This window comes from Pararge aegeria, chromosome 3 (assembly GCF_905163445.1).
Source record: "Pararge aegeria chromosome 3, ilParAegt1.1, whole genome shotgun sequence".
Classification (NCBI taxonomy): Eukaryota; Metazoa; Arthropoda; class Insecta; order Lepidoptera; family Nymphalidae; genus Pararge; species Pararge aegeria.
Genome location: NC_053182.1, coordinates 8,865,134 through 8,885,619, shown reverse-complemented (window position 1 = coordinate 8,885,619; position 20,486 = coordinate 8,865,134). Strand labels below are relative to the sequence as shown.

Here is a 20,486-nt window from a genome sequence, read left to right as displayed (position 1 = left end):
AATATTAAACTTATTTTAATTATAAAGAGTTTTAAGTAATAACATCCACATCCACCATTACACCAACGAGGCAGGTACTAGATCAACGCCTTATTGACTTACCAACTACCTAACTGGTCTAGTTGCTTACATGTTCAACTCACGATCAAAAAATCCAGGATTCCAATCCCCGGTCATTTCAATTCTTAAGCACTTCCTGCACACACATTAACTATTACTATTAGTACCTGTGTAAGCCAGAGAACGCTATGACAAAATAAAACCATTCTTTAAATTTATATTTTAGTAAAAAAAGATTGATTTTTACTTTTTTTATACTAACAACCTACGTCCTGTAGTCTTATTTGCTCTTTTTTTTGTTTTTCTTCGCCCATGTTTCGCGTATTGGAAGTTCCACAAAAGGGGTTGTTAAAAAATTTCAATAGGTGCTATCTTGTATTTGTTCTATACTTATTGGCGAATAAGCTTCTATATATGTTTCTTCTATTTCTTTATTCTTTCCCATAGGGGAAAGGCTCCATAAAACTAGAACCTAGAGTCGAGAAGCCCTTGAAAAAACACAACTGCCAAAGTCAACAGAAGACGTCAGTGCCTGTCAATGTCATTCTCCTGCCTCCCCCTGCTGTTCGCTATCTTCACCTCCTCTCTCTATCACCATCTGACGAGAAAGTTTAGGTTCAAAGTCTGGGTCCAAAATTCTTTAGTTATTAGCGAAGTTTATTTATTGTTAAGTTGCTGTTTACATAATAAGTTTTTCAAAATGTCTAATAGCAAAATGTTCAACGCACTGAAGATTCTAAAACGGCGTAATAATGTGAACTTTTTAAACAGTTAGTATCGTTGAATTAACCTAGTACCTTCTTATTCTAGTATTTGTGACGATTCAACTATTATATTGTTTATTTTGAATAGTATATAGTTATAATATATTGTTTATCTATATTTCTTATTTGAAATGATGCCTGCTTACTTACTAAGGTATTTTTCAGGGCTGCATAACAGGAACTTTGCGGCCGCTGCAGCTTCACAAGTCCACACAAAATGTAAATTGGTCAATGGAGTTTATGTTGTTACTTTGGATTCGCCTAATGTTAAAGTAAGTGTCAAAATATTCCAATTTCAAATATTTTCAGTGTTTAAATTGAGTTAAATACATACCTCAATTTTATGGTATTTTATTATTATCACCAATGTAGCTACTTTATTATAGTTAACTGTAATAAGGTACACTCTGCTTTTTTTTTTATGGTTACTTTCCAGTCCAGTTTTTATAATTTGACAATGTTACTGCAAAGTTAAAGGGCAGAATGAGTAAAAAAATAACTTAAATACTTATATAAATTATAACAATAAATAGAAATCTCAGTAACCATGTATAACATCAATAACATCTAGAGATATGGCTTGTTAGTGTGCTTCAGAAATAGTATTGTTTTATATTCACAAAGTTTGAGGGATTTTGTGAGAAAAAGAAACACCCTTATTAATTTGCAATCGCTCAGCACATGACTCTCACTCTTTGGTTGGTCTAATATCAATATTACACATACCAATGCTCTCATTGGAAAGTGTAATATTGACATTAGACCAACCATGTTATCCTAATGGGGCTTGGTGGGCTAAGTGAACAAATTCAAACTCTTAGGTAACAATTATTATCAGATGTTAGTGAAAATTATTGTTTATACATGCATCCAGGCATGTATATGTTTTATATTTGATAAGAGATTATATGGCAACAGTCCAAGACAACAGTAAAAGCAGTTGAGTAACTACCGCAACACTAATTGCAATAAGTTTATGTAATTGTGTTACATTGTAATATATAGGTAAAGAGAAACCCTTATTACATAATATAATTAATAAAATAAATATATCTTAAAAATCATATCCCTAAAAAGTTTTATGCGAGGCTGCAAGGTTGTTATTTAGTGCAAATGAAGTGTTTTTAGATCCATGAGAATAGAATTCCGAGCATGGTCCCCTTGGCTTAAGCATCATACATGTAAAAAAAAAAAAAATTACCATAGCGAGGAAAATATCAGATGCAAGAAAACAAATAAAATATAATTAATCAGTGTTCAATAAATGCTGTAAGGATGTAGCTATTTCCTGAACATCATTTTTTTTTCTAATAGAATGAAAACACCTTGGTTTGTCATGTTTAAAATAATTTTGAATACTTTTCACCACAAGTATTTAAATTTGAACAATAAAGATAGCCTCTCTGAAAAATTTAGTCTCTATACATATAATCTGTAAGAAAGGTACAAAACTGCATGTGGGATGCAGTTCCAGTACTGACTGCTCACAGTTAATGGGTTGTTGAATACTGATATGGAAGTGTCTGCATTGTTTTATAATTAATATGTCAATCATAGTGTCCAATATTAACCAGAAAGGTTTGGAATGCCCTGCTGTGTTCTATCTTCCCTATCCTTGTCTATATTATGGGTTTCTTTAAATCAAGAGATAATGATACCAACTTTACCAGTCGTAACATTGGCAACAAACATTTGCAACTAAACAGACTTGTTGTTTTGGTTTTGGCATATTTTTACAGCCAACCACCTGTCTGATTTCAACCCTACTTGGGAATGTTTTTGCTAGTAGAATAACTGAATAAGATTGTACTTCCTTTAAAAAAAGTAACAAATTCCATGAATGGTTTACAGGTTAACTCATTAAATGAAGCTGTTATGAATGAGGTTTCAAGTATAGTGAACGAAATTGAATCAAACCCAGCAATCGAGGCGGCGGTTTTCATATCAGGAAAACCAGGATGTTTCATAGCTGGTGCTGATATAACTATGATAGAAAGCTGTAAAACTAAAGAAGAAGTTGCTAAACTCTCCAGAAATGGTATGTTAAAAACTTCTGAAAATAAGAGATTACATGCTTGGTTACTAGTGTTCCACTAGGGAATATAATGAAGAACAGGCAGCAGAGTCCTCTGTGCTGCTGCTAGCATTGACTTGGATCACCAACCTGTCTTACTAGCATAGTGATAATGGGCAAACCATCCTGTTTGAAAAGACCTTTGGTCCAGGAGTAAAATGTTATAATGACATTATTGGATAGAAGCAGGCGTTACTTTTCGAAAATCCATAGTATATTATGAAAATTAGAATTAATTTACTATACTCCGCGCACAGCAGGAGAATCTGTATGGTGTTATTTGTAATTAATATAATTTTTTCAATCCGTATAATTAATATAACACCAAACAGATCCTCGGCAATGTAGCCTCTACGCACGTTTCGCTCCGCAACCATCAGGAGATGTTGACTTTACAATGAACAATTGTTAAGCTAACACAACACTTAACAATTATTGGCTGGCTGTGCCCAGTGGTGGGATGTTAATAGTGATGGTGTAGAATTCCATAACAGAAAGATTCAACCATGCAGCTTTGAATCCAACATGACAGTTATTGTATTCTTATTGTTTTTTAAATCATAATTTAATACTAAATCAGTTTATTATTTCTATGTCATGTTATAGGTCATGAAATATTTAAGAAGATTGAAAATTCGCGGAAGCCTTTTATAGCTGCCATTCAAGGAAGCTGTCTTGGAGGAGGCTTAGAGACAGCACTAGCATGTAAATACAGAATCGCTGTTAAAGATGGAAAGACAGCATTTGGTCTTCCTGAAGTAATGTTAGGTCTCTTACCTGGAGGTGGTGGTACACAGAGGTAATAAAGCCTTAATATGAAACATTTAAATTAAATAAAATCCTATCTTACCTTAGTTGGTTGTTTGGTAACTTGTGTGTTTGTTTTTAATTATGGTACTGAGTTCGGCTTAAGTAAGTTGAAAGAAAGAGGAATGTCGTCTTTGTCGTCTTGTTGAAAGAATGTATGTTGTTCTCCAAAGTATTGTTTTTATGTTATTCTTGACCATATTTTGTCGTCCTTAAATTTTCTCTTTAGAAAAAAAAATCAAAACATAAGTCTAACAACAACTTTAAGTATGTTTTTCTTAATTTTTTATAAAAAATTTGGGTTATAATAAGAGACATGAAGATATGTAGACCATACAGAGTATTTCGGTTGTTTTCAATTTCTTTGATTACTATTTCATTTATGTACAAAATGTAGATTTGAAATAAGTTGCAACATTGCATATTGAAATCAAATCCAGTCATGTTACAATTTTAAGCAAAATTCACATTATAACTTATCCAATGTTTCTAGAATGCCAGCACTAACTTCCATTCCAACAACTTTGGACTTAGCTCTCACTGGGAAAACAGTCAAAGCTGATAAGGCAAAGAAACTTGGTATTGTAGACCTGTTAGTTTCCCCACTTGGACCAGGTAATTATTAAAATTCTTAAAAAAAAGACGTATTTTATACCATAACATTTAGAGTAACTTTTTAAATATATTCTTGTGAAATCATAAAGGTCTTGGTCAGCCAGAAAAAAATACAATGCAGTACTTGGAAAATGTTGCTATTCAAATAGCAAAAGACATTGCCTCAGGCAAAATAAAGGTTGACAGGAGCAAGAAAGGATTAGTTGAAAAAGTAACTGCGATGGCGATGCAGTGGGACTTTGTGAAGAACTTTGTTTTCAACAAAGCTAAGGAACAAGTGATGAAGGCATCACGTGGTTTATACCCTGCTCCGCTTAAGGTGAGAATAGTGTATTACAATAATATAAACTATTTTTTTTTTACCTAACTATAGTTATCGCATGCTGAACAGGTTTATAATTGAGGTAAAAAATCAGTTCTACTCGGTTTTGCATAATCTTTGTCTTCTTTGTTGTTCTCAAAATTAAAATATTAGGCTATCAAATGCAAAAAAATATTTGAAATCATTAGTATATAATTGGAATTCTCATAAAATATCTACCTATATATACCTACAATTTAAGAAACTGCATGGGCCTTTAAGTCTTTTTGTTGCTTAGCAGCATATTTAATTTGAGTAGTTTGTAATATGCTCTTTTACATACGACCTTGAATAGGTACAATAGGTACTTTTAGGTGTAATGGGTTATTTTTGTAATCAATCTTGAAATAAGAGATTTTTATATATACAATTTTTATAATGTATTTAAATAAATAGTCATGAATTTGCTAAAAAGTATTATTTTCTTACACACTTTATATGAAGATAGTTAAATTAGATTTTATTACGGTACCTATTTATACTTACGTTTACTGTTGAGATTGCTTGCGTTTATGAAATAGTAAGCAGGCGTTAAATAATTTATTTATAGTTGAAAAACTTGTTGTAGATTCTTGAAGTAGTTAGAACAGGCGTGGACAAAGGTCAAACGGCAGGCTACGAAGCAGAGATCCAGGGTTTCGCGGAACTTGCAATGACACCACAGAGCAAGGGTCTTATCGGCCTTTTCAGAGGTCAAACGGAGTGCAAAAAGAACAGGTTCGGCAAGTCACAAGTAGATGTTAAAAAGGTATGTAATCCCTAATTCCCTACTAATATTAAAATTCAAAATTTCTTTCTCATGTAGGCCTATCACAGGCACTTATGAAGTGTTCATACATAAATGTTTACATCATTGTAAGGGGATGGTGATAACTTCGTTCACCAACTTAAACCTAAAGCTACGAGGGTTCCAAACGCGCCCTGGTCTAAGAAGAGCCCACAACAAACTTAGCCGGGAAAAAAAATATTTTTTTTTGATATCCCCATCTCACAGTAACTTTATATTCAGCTATGAAGCTAGAGCAATTCACACCCAAGCTTTTTTATCGTTTAAGTAATCCTTAATATTATAATAGGATTTTTCTGTAAGCTTACGTTTTATATAAATTATAAATGTCAATGTAAGTTTCATTGTTACGCTTTACGCAAAAACTTCTTAACCGATCCTCATGAAACTTTGTACACATATTCTTGGAAGTGTTAGAAGTAATATAGGATACTTTTTATCCCGACATTAAGCTCGGTTCCTTTGGGAGAGGGGACGAGTGTTTGACGATTTTACACCATAACTCCAACAAATTATAATTGATTTAAATAATAATTTTTGTACTGTATTTGTACTCAAACAATATGTGTTTAATTTTGCCCAAACTGTGGTTGGAGATAGAGGATAGAACTCCTCACTGGACAGCAGCAAACCCCTCATTTAGGGCTTAGCGATACTGAATAATTTAAATTTATTTAGATCTACAACTAAATTTAATGCCACATCAAAAAACATTATCAAACGTAGACAAAGTCGCGGGCAACAGCTAGTAACATAATAAAACTTACTAGTCATCTTAGTTGTTACCCTTTGTGGTGTATATATGCTTTAATTTTTTAACGTAATCCTGAAGATAATTTTGCATATAAAAAATAATTTCTGGTAAACATTCAAATGATAAAAAGGTGCTCGGAATCAATTGGCTCTGCTTTAATTTAGATACACATAAAATATAATCGTGATTGTTACAAAAATAATATTGCAAATGCGAAAAAGAAAAGTTGCTTGCTGTTTTATTTTCTCTCTAGAATCTAAATGTAACTTCTGTGAACGTCAAATCGCTTAGCGGCACGTCTTTGTCGTTGGTAACTAAAATTCAGAAATTATAAATTCCCAAATTATGCCTGCCGGGAATCGAACCCGAAACCTCCCAACTTAAGACCAAAGCGTTTCCTGCGCAAAGAAAAATTTTCAAACATCCATATATTTTCTCAGTGCATTGTTTGGGAAGTCACTTGCTCAATCGGTGAAAAATTTTAATGGTTGTTTTATTTCAGATAGGCGTCCTCGGTGCAGGTTTGATGGGTGCGGGCATCGTGCAGGTGTCCATCGACAAGGGCTACAACGTTGTGATGAAGGACGCCACCAACGCTGGCCTTTACCGCGGCGTCGGACAAATACAGAACGGCCTTGTCAACGCTGTCAAGCGAAAGAGGGTCTCTGCGTAAGTTACTGAATCACATAATGTTCATTGTACGCTATGTATGTATTTGTGAGTTTATCGTAAGCAGGGCTTGGGACCGGTATTTTATTTACCCCTAATTTTTTGTTGTTTTTTTAGGTTCAGGTAGGTAGGTTCTAAGGTCCCAAAATTATTATAAATAAAAATATTACGTCTCCGGTAAACCGGTTAACTAATACCTGTTAATTGAGCGAAATGTAATAAGATGCGGTTTTTCTATTCAACCGGTTGACTAAATGAAACTGCAACCTTAACTTAAATGATGTCGAAATCAGAGGAGTGAAACCAGTTTCATTTTTATCCCAATACAAATACCCCACAATTTTTTGCCCCGATCCAGACATGATGATATATTTTATTTTTAGACTACAATGAAGCCCTTTACTGCAATCTCACCTGGGGTGATGATGCAGTCTAAGCTTGAAGCGGGCTAAGCTGTTATGGCACTTGACAGTTATATTTCAACCATAGTAGTGTTCTACTCAGCGTCGTATCACAATCGTAGATAGTATTTCTAATTATTACTTTTTGGAATTTACAATCATTTTAATGTCTAAGTCAGGGTTTAACAACCTTATTACCTTAGCTGCGCATTTACTTTACTACGCCGCTGCGCTGGCTATATAGAAATGTGTCACAATACCGGGTCTTTGTAGTTTGTAAAATAGATAGGTACTTGTTAGTTAGGCAGATAGGCGCAAAAAATAAAACTTCCTCATTATGAAACTAATAAAACCATAATATATAAAAATATTAACAAACAATTAAGATAAATAATTCCACCCCAACAATCGGATGGCTGGATTATCCAAAGTGTGGGACAAGCAGTGAAACCGCTGCACAAATACTTGAAGTACATAAGGTGCCTCGCGACGCACCTCTGTACTTTCTACGGCGCCCAGGTTGGGAAGCCCGGGTCTAAGTAAACTCCATATTTATTTAGTCTTTAGTTCTTTAGTCTTTTTTGTTTTAGTCTTTATGTAGTTAAGCAAACTCGGAGACGGGCGTTAATAGCTGTAACACAGTTTTAACTAAAACAGTTGTTACCGTTCCTTAGATTATAAGAATCCGTTGTAAATGAGACACAATAAAGACAATATATTTGTCATTTATGACCTTACGCTTCGAGTTTAGAACCTTTTGCTTATTGAAGTCAGTTAAACTTTATGATATTATTTGCAGCCTACAAAAAGACAAATTTTTATCGAACCTGTTGCCAACACTGGACTACAGCAAGTTCAATAACGCCGACTGCGTGATCGAGGCAGTGTTTGAGGACATCAACATTAAGCACAAAGTGATCAAGGAGCTCGAAGCGGTGGTGCCTAAGCACTGCGTGATAGCAACGAACACTAGTGCCATACCGATCACCAAGATAGCAGCCGGCAGCAGCCGTCCCGATAAAGTTATTGGTAAGATTACATTATACGACGGCCGATTGGCGAAGTGGGCAGTGACCCGGCTATCTGACCCTGAGTCCAAGGCCGTGGGTTCGATTTCCAAAACTGGAAAATGCTTGTGTGATTAACATGAATGTTTTTCAGTGTCTGGGTGTTTATCTGTATATAATAAGTATGTATGTTTATTAATTAAAAAAATTATCAACAATCTTGGTACCCATAACACAAGCTACGCTTACGCTTAATCTAAAAGTTACACACAAAAAAAAAGGTACATTTTAATTAAGATGTTGTTGGATGCCTGGCAGATGTGAACCTTCGAAGATATTCTTTAATAGAAAACATGCATAAAAGGAGTTTTATTTAATGTAATAAATATGGCATAATAATGTCAATGAAAAATATTGTTCATATAAAAACTATCCGCTCGATTTTTCGTCCATGTGCGTTGCCTCGCTTAAATCTAACGGTTTCGACTATTGATTAATAACGTGAGAGTAAAATGGCTTTTAAGTACTTTGTTTTAAAGCCCAAATTCGAAGTAAGCGCTTTTGGCAAATAAAGAAACTACTCTAAAACGAGTCCATTTAGCAGTGTTTCAATACATGAAATCGACTCATAATTTAGGTTTAGTTTAAACAGCTTGATACAATGTTAGGGACCCGCGTCTCGTCCGTATATTTTATGGGGCACGGTTTGTATCATATATCAGTCTCTAGGTAGGTCTAGGTCTATAAATCATCCTCAATGCGTGGCTTTAGATGATAATAATTGCGTCATCAAACAGGCATGCACTACTTCTCGCCGGTCGACAAGATGATGTTGCTGGAGATCATCCGGCACCCTGGAACCAGCGATGACACGGCGGCAGCGGCCGTTGCTGTGGGGTTACGGCAAGGCAAGGTGGTCATCACCGTGGGTGACGGGCCTGGGTTCTACACCACGCGCATCCTCTCCACCATGCTTAGCGAGGCCGTGAGGTATAGTTACTTATAGTCTCACTAACTTATCAAACCTGGTTTGGCGATCCTGTTATCTCATACGATGCGTCAGCGAATAGTTCGTCGTCAACGGTTGAAATAAAGGGTACCACCTTTTAGGCTCAGACCTTGTCTAAGGCATCCTAGATAGGTAATTTGTTTTTTCTAGACTAAAGATATGTCCATTGTCCGTACGCTTCTTTGACCATGGTTGTACGACTCTGTGGGTCGAAGAGAGAAAGTTTGTATTGGACAAATTTACTTATCAGAAGCTGTATGCAGACGAAGTCGCAGAGTTCCGCCAATCTTACATGACTCTTATTGCCTAACAGAGAGAATAATTTAAATCGATTAATGATATTAATTTACGAATAGAATCTAGCGCTCTTTTCCATTTGTGACCCGTGGTCCTAGCGAAAAACAATTCAGTCTTATTTAATTATTTATACTATCGTAGTTTCTCAAGGGTTTCTCTTTAGAATGGACTATAACAAAGACTATAAATACCCTTTCGTATTATATCATGATACACTAATACTTAAAATACTTTTTTTTGTCTAAAATTCTAGGCTGCTGCAAGAAGGAGTCGATCCGAAAGATCTCGACAATATGACGAAGCAGTTCGGCTTCCCCGTAGGCGCTGCGACACTGGCCGATGAAGTCGGTATCGATGTAGGATCGCACATTGCTGTCGACTTGGCTAAGGTAACATAACACTCTGAATAATGAATATTAACCATTCTATCTATCATATACTTATTTCTGAGGGGATTGCCAGTATGATATATATGCATAGCAAGCCTATGCTCAATATAATGAAATATACATATGATCTGGTTTCGTGAAACTAAGGCCAATACCGCGTACGATGCGGCACGTAACGTAGAGCAATTCAAACGCTCGCTGAGAATCTACTAGATGTGACGCGAAATCCCGCGTCTTGGTAAGTCTATGGAGGAAAATGTGGTGTATAAATTACATCATACAGATTCTTCTGCTTTTCGCGGAGTATAGCATATTGAACTTAATTTTCATAGAATTCCGCATGCAAAAAAATCAAAAGTTTATAAACGCGGCAGCATATTACGTCTAAGATTGATTTATATGCCGACGGAGTTCCGGGGGACCGCTACTAATTAATATTCTAATGTTCTTTTCAGGCCTTCGGCGAACGTATCAGTGGTGGAGACTTGAATATTATGCAAGATTTAGTCAAAGCCGGCTTCATGGGTAGGAAATCCGGCAAAGGTTTCTACATCTACGAAAAGGGCACTAAGAACAGAGATGTAAACCAAGAGGCTGTGCAGCTGTTGAAGGATAAATACTCCCTAGAACCACGTGGTGCTAACACTGTTGAAGACCAACAACTAAGGATGGTGTCCAGGTATATGTGCCGGATTTTATTGTCTTTCTTTTTAATATGTTTGATCTAATGTTTTTTCTGTATTTATATTAATGTTGTGCAATGGCCTCCTAATCTTAAAGGATTCAGTGATTCTGAGCATAAACCCACCCGCTCCTCGATTTGGCGCGACCTTAAACGACTAATATTAGCTATAGGTTAGTGGTAATAACAGGGACCGGTGGCTGACCAGATGCATGGGGTGGACAATGCCAATATCCTAAATCCGGCCTGGTACTAATATTTGGGAAACGGATACCCCCAATACCAAACAACCGTGTTACCATGTTCGACAACACTTGTAATCTGTTGACGAACATAGTAACGATCATAGAACTTATAGATACATTTGAGACGGTCTAATAAAAGAATGTTTTTACAGATTTGTTAATGAAGCAGTATTATCTCTAGAAGAGAAAATCTTGCACAGTCCTCTGGAAGGCGATGTAGGGGCTGTATTCGGACTGGGCTTCCCACCATTCACTGGTGGACCATTCAGGTATGTGGTTTATATCAAACATTTAAAGTTATTTCTATTAATAAAAAAAAACTTATAAATTTTCCCTTACTGCTGTCTGTCTGACTATAAAACCAACACTAGAACTTTCCTTTAAACAATATGAATAACAGTTAAATACATTTTCAATATTTTAACATCATAATGCCATTAACTTTAACAACATATATAATACTAATAATAATTGTAGGTGGGTTGACCAGTTTGGTGCTGACAAGCTTGTTAAGAAAATGGAAGAATACCAGGGACTGTATGGCGCACCATTTAAACCAGCACAAACTCTCGTCGATATGGCCAAAGATAGCAGCAAGAAATTCCATAAGAATTAGCACTACAAACTTGTTGTCAAAAGGTTTTCCTACTACAGCTCTTCCATGAGTAATATACTGCCTTTTTTTTGTTTCGTGAGAATATTGTATTCAGTATACTTCACTTTGATATCATTGATGGTTACAAAGTTGACATTAACTTTACAAAATATGATATTGTTAGTAATAAGAGCAGATAAAGTATGTTAAAAGAGTGCTTGATTAGTGAAGATGAATGTCAATTTTTGTAGGTACGTATTTATTTAGATATAAGAAAAAAATGTATATTTTACTACACAATTTATTGCTGAGAATGTTTTAAAGATTTATAATATGCGTTTTGTTTTTTCCCATTGCTGAATAAATATTGGTTCAATAAAATATTTATTGTAACCGGCTTTGTTATTTATTTCGTTTTCTCAAGCCTTTCACTTCGCATGTTGAGAACTCTTATCATAAGAATGTCAAAAATTCTAACGTAAGTTAGTCACTGGTCATTTACGGATCAGTAATATATTTTGTAATATTTTAATATTGAGTTGATTTTAAAACAAGTAACAAGTGTTACTAATATCACTAAAGTCTCACTAACTGACGTGATTAACTAGGAGTAACACTAAAAACGTGACTTTATGACTTACAAACCAAGATATGAATATTGAAAGCTGAAGACATGGCTGTACGGTGATATACCTTTGCTTTTTCTCACCATAAAAGAATAAAGAAAAAAAAGTGGACACTGACAAGTTGTGCTGACGAATAATTGACTTGGCTGTACGGTATATACCGTAGACAGAGAAGTTTACTTCTCGGTATATACATATACCTTTTCTCTGTAGAAAAGAATAAAGAAAAAAAAAGCTGTGCTGACATGTGACGATTGAATATCTTGGACTAGATAGAATAGACTAGACATGGCTTTATGCCTTACAATCAAATAAGACATGACTTAAACACTGAAAACATGGCTGTACGGTGATATACCTTTGCCGTTTCTCGATGGGAAATAATAAAGATGAAAAAATGACAAGCAGTGACAACTGACAAAAGAAAAGTGATCGCCGATAGGTAGCAATTAAAGAAGAAGAATCGTACCCAATTGGTACAAACGCAAGCCATTAAAAAAAAAAAAAAAAAAAAAAGAAGAAGAAGAATGTTCAATATAAAACGTCTTTTTGATTTTTTATAAAAATTACTAGTATACGTATCGTTTAATAGTAAATGAACTTAAAGTCATTTTAGAAGCAGGTAAGTTTTGGCAGGTATCTACTTAATTTTATAACGTAGCTCTCGTTCTTAGTGAACAAGATGCAAAACAACACTTATAAAAAAATATATAGGTATAATATTTAAATAAAGATCCAATGTTAATAAGGTTTAGGTTTTGTTATCTGAACAATCTTTTCAATAATGCATGCATGCATCGATACTTGACCATGTAATACCTATGTAATGGTATAATGATAATAATAAATATCTATATATTTAAACATTATCATTTAAATTTCGTTTTGTTTACAGGTGCGAAGAAATTTTTTTATACAAATTTTAAAGAAATTATGTGACAAGCTGATAATACTAAACATATAAAATGTTGATAACTTTCGAAAGAGTACAAAATAAACAAATCAAAAGATTTTTGGGGCATATTGCGTACCTAACAATAATTTTAATATTAGTACCAGCATTTCTTTACTTTGAGCTTTGTATTGTCCTGCCTGCAGTCATTGAAAAAGGTACAATCCAATATATTTTACATTATATAAATGCCTCATTTCTCCTACTAAATATTATTGGGAACATGATATATGGCATGTTCACTAATACTACAATAAAAGGTAATTTCTTAGAAAATGCACGGAAAGAAGACTGGACAATGTGCGCTGTGTGTGAATGTCTCAGACCGCCCCGTGCTTGGCACTGCAACATCTGTGATATTTGTATTTTAAAAAGAGACCATCACTGTACATTTTTTGCTTGTTGTGTAGGCTACTACAATCATAGATATTTTATGTACTTTACACTGTATATATTTATAGCTATGATATATTCATTCTATTACAATGTTATATTTTTATCACACTTTGTCACATGGAACCATGGGCTAGTTATAGTTAAGTTCATTTTCCCCCTTGCAAGTTTTGTTGTTGATTATGGTGATGAAAGCTTGTATGTGTTTCTGGTTGTGATCAATTTAATTGTAGGATTATTTACCGGATTTCTCTTTTTATACCATTTTAATAACATTTTAAAAGGTAAAATAACTCCAGAAACAAAATTTGACAACATCTCTTATGACAGAGGATGGCTTCAAAATTTGATTGAGGTATTTGGACAAAGATGGTATTTAACTTGGATATCACCATTTATTTGTAGCCCTTTACCAGGTGACGGTATTGTGTGGTTTATTGAAGATAAACAGAAGTAACTTTAAAGCATTGTTTTGTCAAGTTAAATTAGCTTGATTTTGTTTTTCATATAAGTTTAGTTCAGATGTATGCTATTTTTTCAGATGGATTTATTGTAGAGTATTACTTTATTTTTTTCTAGTCACTTTCTATGCAATTGTTCATGAGTAAATGTTAAAAATAAGCATAAAAATTATAATTTCAAAGAAGAGCAAATGAAAAAGCTCTCTTTTTATAGTTGCTAAAACTTATTGATGACATTTATTATATTTTTATACATACTTTAATTAATTATACTGCTAACTCAGACCAAATCTATTTGCCTCATCTGCAATGCCTTAAAACTTAATAATAACAAGACAAGTGATATTTTGAATAGAATCAGTTATAAATGTTTAGTTTGTAATTATGTTTTTAAATGATGTACAAGTACATTGCACATAAAATAGAATGTGTAATATCTATTTAATAAAACATTTTTTTTTTAAATTTAATGTGATTTTAATGAAATGTATTTAATCTATTATCACTTTTAGAGAAGCTAAGATGTAGCCAGCAACCATTTATTAAAATCCCATTTATTTAAATCACCCCATTTATTTAACTCAACCCAATACAAGTTACAACAAACTCACCTCCCAACCAAAAACTGCATTTTAATGTTCAGCACAGACAAAATATATTTTTTTTATTATTCATATAATTTTTGATTCTACTACAGACATTTCATCAGATAACAAAATTGATGATGAATTTATCGTGACTTTACATAGCCTATTTGTTAACCTTCTGCAAAAGAGTAGACTAATGCCCGTTTTCACTAACGAGGAACAAGGCAATGCCTAACCTACGGAGATGCCTAAGCATACAAACCGTCCATGAATACACATCGCCTAAATCATTATAAAGGTACGATGTTGACTCTTAAGTTAACGATCACTATGCGACTTGAGACAACTATTGAAGATCGCTAAAATGGAGGTGGGTGGGTGTCATACAGTTCAGCTTATCTTATTCCGAGGTTTATCGCTATTTGACTTGACTAATCCGCTATTTTGGATTTGGCTTGACTTCATAATATAGGCTTCGAGCACTTGTATAAAGGTTCTTTATTTTTTAATAAGTACTCGAAGCCTTGAACAAATCTTAGATATAGTTCTATTAATTATTGATACCTAGGTTCTATTAATTCAACTCAAAACTTTGTTTAGGCGCGCTAAGAACTTTTTTAACGAAGTTTTATAAAAACTCCATATTAAGAGATTCCACACTAAATAAGGTTGTATAAGTGCATATAGATATTACTGTGAAATGTTAAACACATTGCAATAAATCACTGCCAGCCATTACAATTGAGTTTGCATTAAAGTTTATCATCCAATCTTCTACACCAGAGTGCGTTTGCGCATATTGCTGGTGTAAATTCACTAGTTATTTATGTCATATTAATAGTTATTAAAAGTAGATATTTCATTTAATTAAACACGTTGGGCTTTATCGTTTCTTAATATTGTCCTTAGACAAACAGATTTTTTTGTATATTTGTCTGTCTGTCTGCATATCTGTCGTTTTAACATTTGCTTACGACATTTTTATCCTGAAAAACAATACAATTCCTTTAAGATCTATCTCGAAGGAATTGTAACTGTAACTTTGTCAATTTTAACTTATAGCTCCGTCAAAACTGAACTCACTTTTAAATGTATTTTTCACTAAAAATGTTTTACAGCTCTTTCTTATTATTTATCTAGGCACTTTATTTTTAAAACATTAATATATGAGTGAAATCTAGATGCATTTGCATGCATAGTTGTATCTAGCAGGACTTTTTATGATAGAAGGTACCTCCGAACAACTACAATTTGTTGTCTGTACACATTATATAGATTCCAACAAAACATTTTTTTCATTTAAATTTAACTTCGAAGATTTATTATTTATTCCACATTTTTCTAATACCATCGACATTCTAGTTTGAAAGAATGCCATTTCGTTTCGTAGTTAGAATTAACGTAGAGCCGATAGAGCGTAGGTATCATGATTCTTCTTTACTTTCAGTCTTTTCTTTGGGCTCGAAATAGCATACCCAAAGCGATCCTAAGTTATTACTTTATTTTTTTAAACGTACATTTCTCCGGATGGTACCTAGGTATCCGACATAATGCAAAAAATAAATACGGGGCCTTTAATTTAATAATAGTTCTAAACACGAAACTAGCTATCAGAATGTCAAAACAGAATGAATCTGTAGTAGGATTATAGTAGATAGGTAAGAAATTAATTAATTGCGTAAACCTAAGCACCAAGCGCGTTAGTTCTTTACACAGAATATTGAGGTACAAATCAGGCTCTCAAAAGGAATGCGCTACATGTAACTACCTAACTACCTAGATTGAAATGCACATCCTGAGACATGCGGTGCTCGACTGATCCCCGATTTGTAGGAAATTAAATGATCGTGTACACATAATAAATAAATAATAAATACTACACTTCAGTTCCCTTAGTACGAGACTGGTACGCTCGAAATCGAGAAATCGTACAGAGTACCGAAACTCCGCTATAACGTCAGGGCCAAATGGAACTTATTACTTATAGATTTAAAGCTCAAATTCATGCATAATTCTACAGCTAGTGCGTTTTGCATAACGTTTGTATAATTAATATCAGTACCTACTTAGTACAGATTTCATAAATCTAGAACCATTAAGAGTGGGTAGGAGTAGGTTTTGCTATAACGGTAGAGTGTTTCGATACATGTAAGTGACCCAACGTTTGTGAGTGTACAAATCCTGTAGTAAGCCTACAGAGTAAAGCCTAGTTCGCACTACGTTAGTAGTTTAGTCCAAATAGTAGCAAGTAATTAAGTAGCTAAAATACTTTGTAGCTAACAGCCTAAAACCGTAAAACTTACTAATCTACTCCAAATCCATGTCATATCATTCTATTATTTTCGGAAGAGTAGTTCCCCCCAGCACTCGTCCGTTCCTACGGGTCACCAACTAAAGGCATCCGAACCTTTCCGTTTAGTAGAGTTGCTGCAAAATAACTTTATTGTGCTGTAGGCTTTTCATCTTGCCAAACACCACTCAATTGTAAACTGGACTCGACTCCTATGTGATTTCCGGGCAGTAGCAAGTATTGTAGCTACCAAATTACTTGCTACTAGGCTAAACTACTAAGATAGTGTGAACTAGGCTTAACAGAGGCCTAGCTGTGCTCTCGGCTCGGCTCGGCGGCTGTGCGCAGGGCGGGCGGGGGCGCGGGGCGGGCGGCCGCGGCTCCGGCGGCAGTGCTCCTCGCGCAGGACCGGAGTGGTGTTCACTCGGCGGCGCGCCACGGCGCGACATGCCCAGCTGATGTTTATTTATACCGCGAGCTCGGCGGAGGGCGCGCGCGGGAGGCCCTCCCCTCCGCGGCACCACGGTTTCGCGTGATGCAGCCGAGCGAGCTAGCCGACACCGCGCACGCCGCTAGCGGAAATCCCCCGCAGAGTGGCCTCAACGGTGGCCGATTCGACTTTGACGATGGTGGCACATATTGTGGCGGTTGGGAGGACGGCAAGGCCCACGGCCACGGAGTGTGTACCGGCCCGAAAGGACAGGGGGCGTACGCCGGCTCCTGGCACTTCGGTTTCGAAGTATCCGGCGTCTACACCTGGCCCAGGTGAGATAGTGTCTCCGCCCGGGCCTCGCACATGCCCGAAATCCGCGTCCGAAGCCGCTCCAAAAATAGTCTGCTATTAATAATTGAGTTCGGTGTTTCGCTAGAAAACGCGTGTAACGGCGGTGAAAGTGCCTAATGGTCCAACCACGAAGAAAATATTCGTATCGATCTGTAGCCATTGATAACGATAAGTGATAAGAGTAGGTACCATGATGCTGAAGCCTTCATGTCAATTAACCTGCTGTCATTTGTTATAGACATATCCATTAAGGATCTAATAACGCGTGGTGAAGCAAAACGCAATTTCATAAATCGTAATTGAAAGCAATATCGTGCAGCTGTTCAATGTCCTAGTCACGGGAATTGACATGTGACTTGGAACAAAAATTTGGATCGGTACAATATCAAATTGTGACATTCGGACCAATCCACTAAACGTAACACTATTTAAAAACATTTTATCGAAACTTTTTATGATATAAGAATTAAGATTATTCAAGAAGCCTTTTTTTAATAACCATAAGCCATGCAACATGATTTTACGCGCGTTTAATAAAAACGTCAAATCAAGATAATACTTAATAGCTATTAGAGTTTCTTAGTAAGCAGGCTATCCAAAGCGAGTTTCTTTAATAAGACATGTAGTTTCTGAGATTAGCGCATTCAGACATACATATTCTTCACTTTGTATATAATATTACGTTTAAGTATGACTACCTACTTCATACTAAATCATCCTAGCTATGGAACACAAATAAAAATGCATTTGTTTAATTAACTATGTGCTTTGGTGAACTATTTAGATTAATAGGTTAATAGCTATTGGACCACAAAATACTAGTTCTCGTTATGACTAAGTAAACCTACCTGCCTAATTATTTTTATCTTTATAATGGCTATCGATATTTATCCACACAAGTTATACAGACATCGCGGTACGTGGCTCTGGCAGAATGCGTTACTGTGCCAGACCTTCCTATAAATCTCGGCGGACGCCTGTTCCCATCTAACCCACTTTCATCGGGTCGTTGCTCCATCAAAATAGGTAGCTCCCGACATTGTGGTTTTAAGTAAATCTAAATAGCGTACAGGCTTTTATTCACTCTGCGAATAAAGATGGTACCTATAATATATATATTATTTGTTATGTATAAATGGATCGTAGTGTATCTATTGTCATGTAATGCTTCTGCAATTGCCATTGTTGCTATGTTCAACTGCGGATTGTGAGGCCCTCCCTGGGTTGGTTTCCAAAGTCAGGCCAAAAATTTACAAGGAGTTTCAGCACCAACATCATCATATCAAACCATTACCGGCAACGGTTCTTCTTCCACAATAAGAAGGTTTTTAAGCCGTAGTCAACTATCAGATATGCAGTTTTCCTCACGATGTTTTCCTTCACCGTTAAAGCGAGTGATATTTTAATTGCTTACAACACATAACTTTAAAAAGTTAGAGGTGCTGGGATTCGAACTCGGTCCCCCGAAAGTAAAATCGAAGTCCTTATACCCACTGAGCTATCACCGCTTCAGCACCAGCATATATGATGTAGTTTGGGAAATGGTACGGTTTTTCTGCATGGCTCATAGAGCAACCTGAAGTTATGGTATTAAAATGGCGTGCAGGATCTTAGCTCTAAAACCCCTTTCACCTGTGTTTCGGCCTTTGTCCAGCAGTAGGATGCACACAACGATAAACGAATGAACATAAAGAGAAGTTTATAGTTAAAAGTTACAGTTCACATTTAAAACAGTTGCCGAAAAAAAGAAATCGAAATAAAATATGTATAAATTGAAGAACACTACTACTACTGTCAAATTAATTAAATGCAAACAAACAATCTCCAAAGAGAACAAAATATATATAATCAATGATTAATATCAACTTCAATGTGTACAATATAAGTTGTATCTACCTACGGCAAGTTATATATACCTATCATATTTCGAGTTACCTTTAAGGTAGCTTTACTAGATAGCTTATCTTTAAAATAATCAGACCGCTGAAGGGATTCCTCAAACACTGGTCGAATGAAGAAAACACGATCACGGTACACTTCACACGCGGTTTGCTCACGCTGTTTTCCTTAACCGTTTAAGCAAGTTAAGCTTAATTTTCTATACTCCGCGAACAGCAGGAGAATCTGTATGGTACAATTTACAACTACTTCCTACTACTTCAATCCAATTAATTCAAAACTCCACACCAAACAGATCCTCGGCAATGTACCCTCTACGCACGTTACGCTCCGAAACCGGAGCATCCTCAGGAGATGTTGACTTTACAATGAATAATTGTAAAGTCAACATCTCCTTACTTTTCATAATTTATTATGGACTTCCGCAAAGGAAAGCCTGCTTCTATCCAATGTTTAAGCAAGTGATTTTTAATTGTGTAAATTAAATAACGCACTTATCTTACCACTTGGCTGTCACCGCTTCTTGCTCTGTTGCTCTGTTGATCTAAAGACAAAAACGAACACACTTTCGTATTTATAATAGGTTTCTATCATTTTTTTTATAATCGAGTCATAATAATATAGTGCAGTTATTATTATTTGGTTGCGACTTAACGCGTCACCGACGTTGTAGTAATGTTTATGACATCCTGATACAAAAGCCGCTTGGCAAATGAAAAGCGGATTTCAAAGAACATGTTACCGACAATCTGATATGAACGAAAACAAAGTTGCATTTTAAAGTCAGAAGGCAATATTTAACTCGGCGGCTTCTAAGCTTAAAGATTATAAAGCAAAAAGGAATAAGTACAATAATATAGTCAAATCTTACAAACGAGTAAAAACATCTAATATCCAAGGCATCTAAATGTTTAGTTCCTGAACGGATCGAACCCGGAAAAGCGTAAATATCTGCATCCACCTTTATAACATCGACGC

At 35.3% G+C, this 20,486-nt stretch overlaps 3 protein-coding genes across 4 annotated transcripts in view; all 3 read left to right on the top strand.

Annotated features, from left to right (window-relative positions):
* The first annotated feature begins 610 nt into the window (after positions 1–610).
* On the top strand, positions 611–11,913 carry LOC120637115 (trifunctional enzyme subunit alpha, mitochondrial). Its single transcript, XM_039908769.1, has 14 exons — positions 611–830; positions 990–1,096; positions 2,676–2,862; positions 3,505–3,697; positions 4,199–4,320; positions 4,410–4,639; positions 5,250–5,429; positions 6,725–6,891; positions 8,092–8,321; positions 9,097–9,289; positions 9,859–9,994; positions 10,450–10,673; positions 11,074–11,190; positions 11,399–11,913. The coding sequence occupies exons 1-14, from the start codon at positions 761–763 to the stop codon at positions 11,535–11,537; spliced, it is 2,295 nt and encodes a 764-aa protein (XP_039764703.1). The 5' UTR covers positions 611–760; the 3' UTR covers positions 11,538–11,913.
* A 737-nt stretch (positions 11,914–12,650) lies between these two features.
* LOC120637429 (probable palmitoyltransferase ZDHHC24) lies at positions 12,651–15,261 on the top strand. The gene is made up of 2 exons (XM_039909272.1): positions 12,651–12,764; positions 13,038–15,261. Exon 2 carries the CDS (start codon positions 13,108–13,110, stop codon positions 13,942–13,944), a length of 837 nt encoding a protein of 278 aa, XP_039765206.1. The 5' UTR covers positions 12,651–12,764; positions 13,038–13,107; the 3' UTR covers positions 13,945–15,261.
* Positions 15,262–17,219: 1,958 nt separating this feature from the next.
* LOC120636925 (junctophilin-1) overlaps positions 17,220–20,486 on the top strand; it is a 36,009-nt gene continuing 32,742 nt past the window's right edge. The window contains exon 1 of one of the 2 annotated variants that reach the window (XM_039908492.1): positions 17,220–17,590. In XM_039908492.1, coding sequence (XP_039764426.1) covers positions 17,361–17,590 — 230 coding nt within the window. In that variant the 5' untranslated portion in view covers positions 17,220–17,360. The remainder of the gene's footprint in view (positions 17,591–20,486) is intronic. The other variant, XM_039908494.1, reaches the window with a different exon arrangement.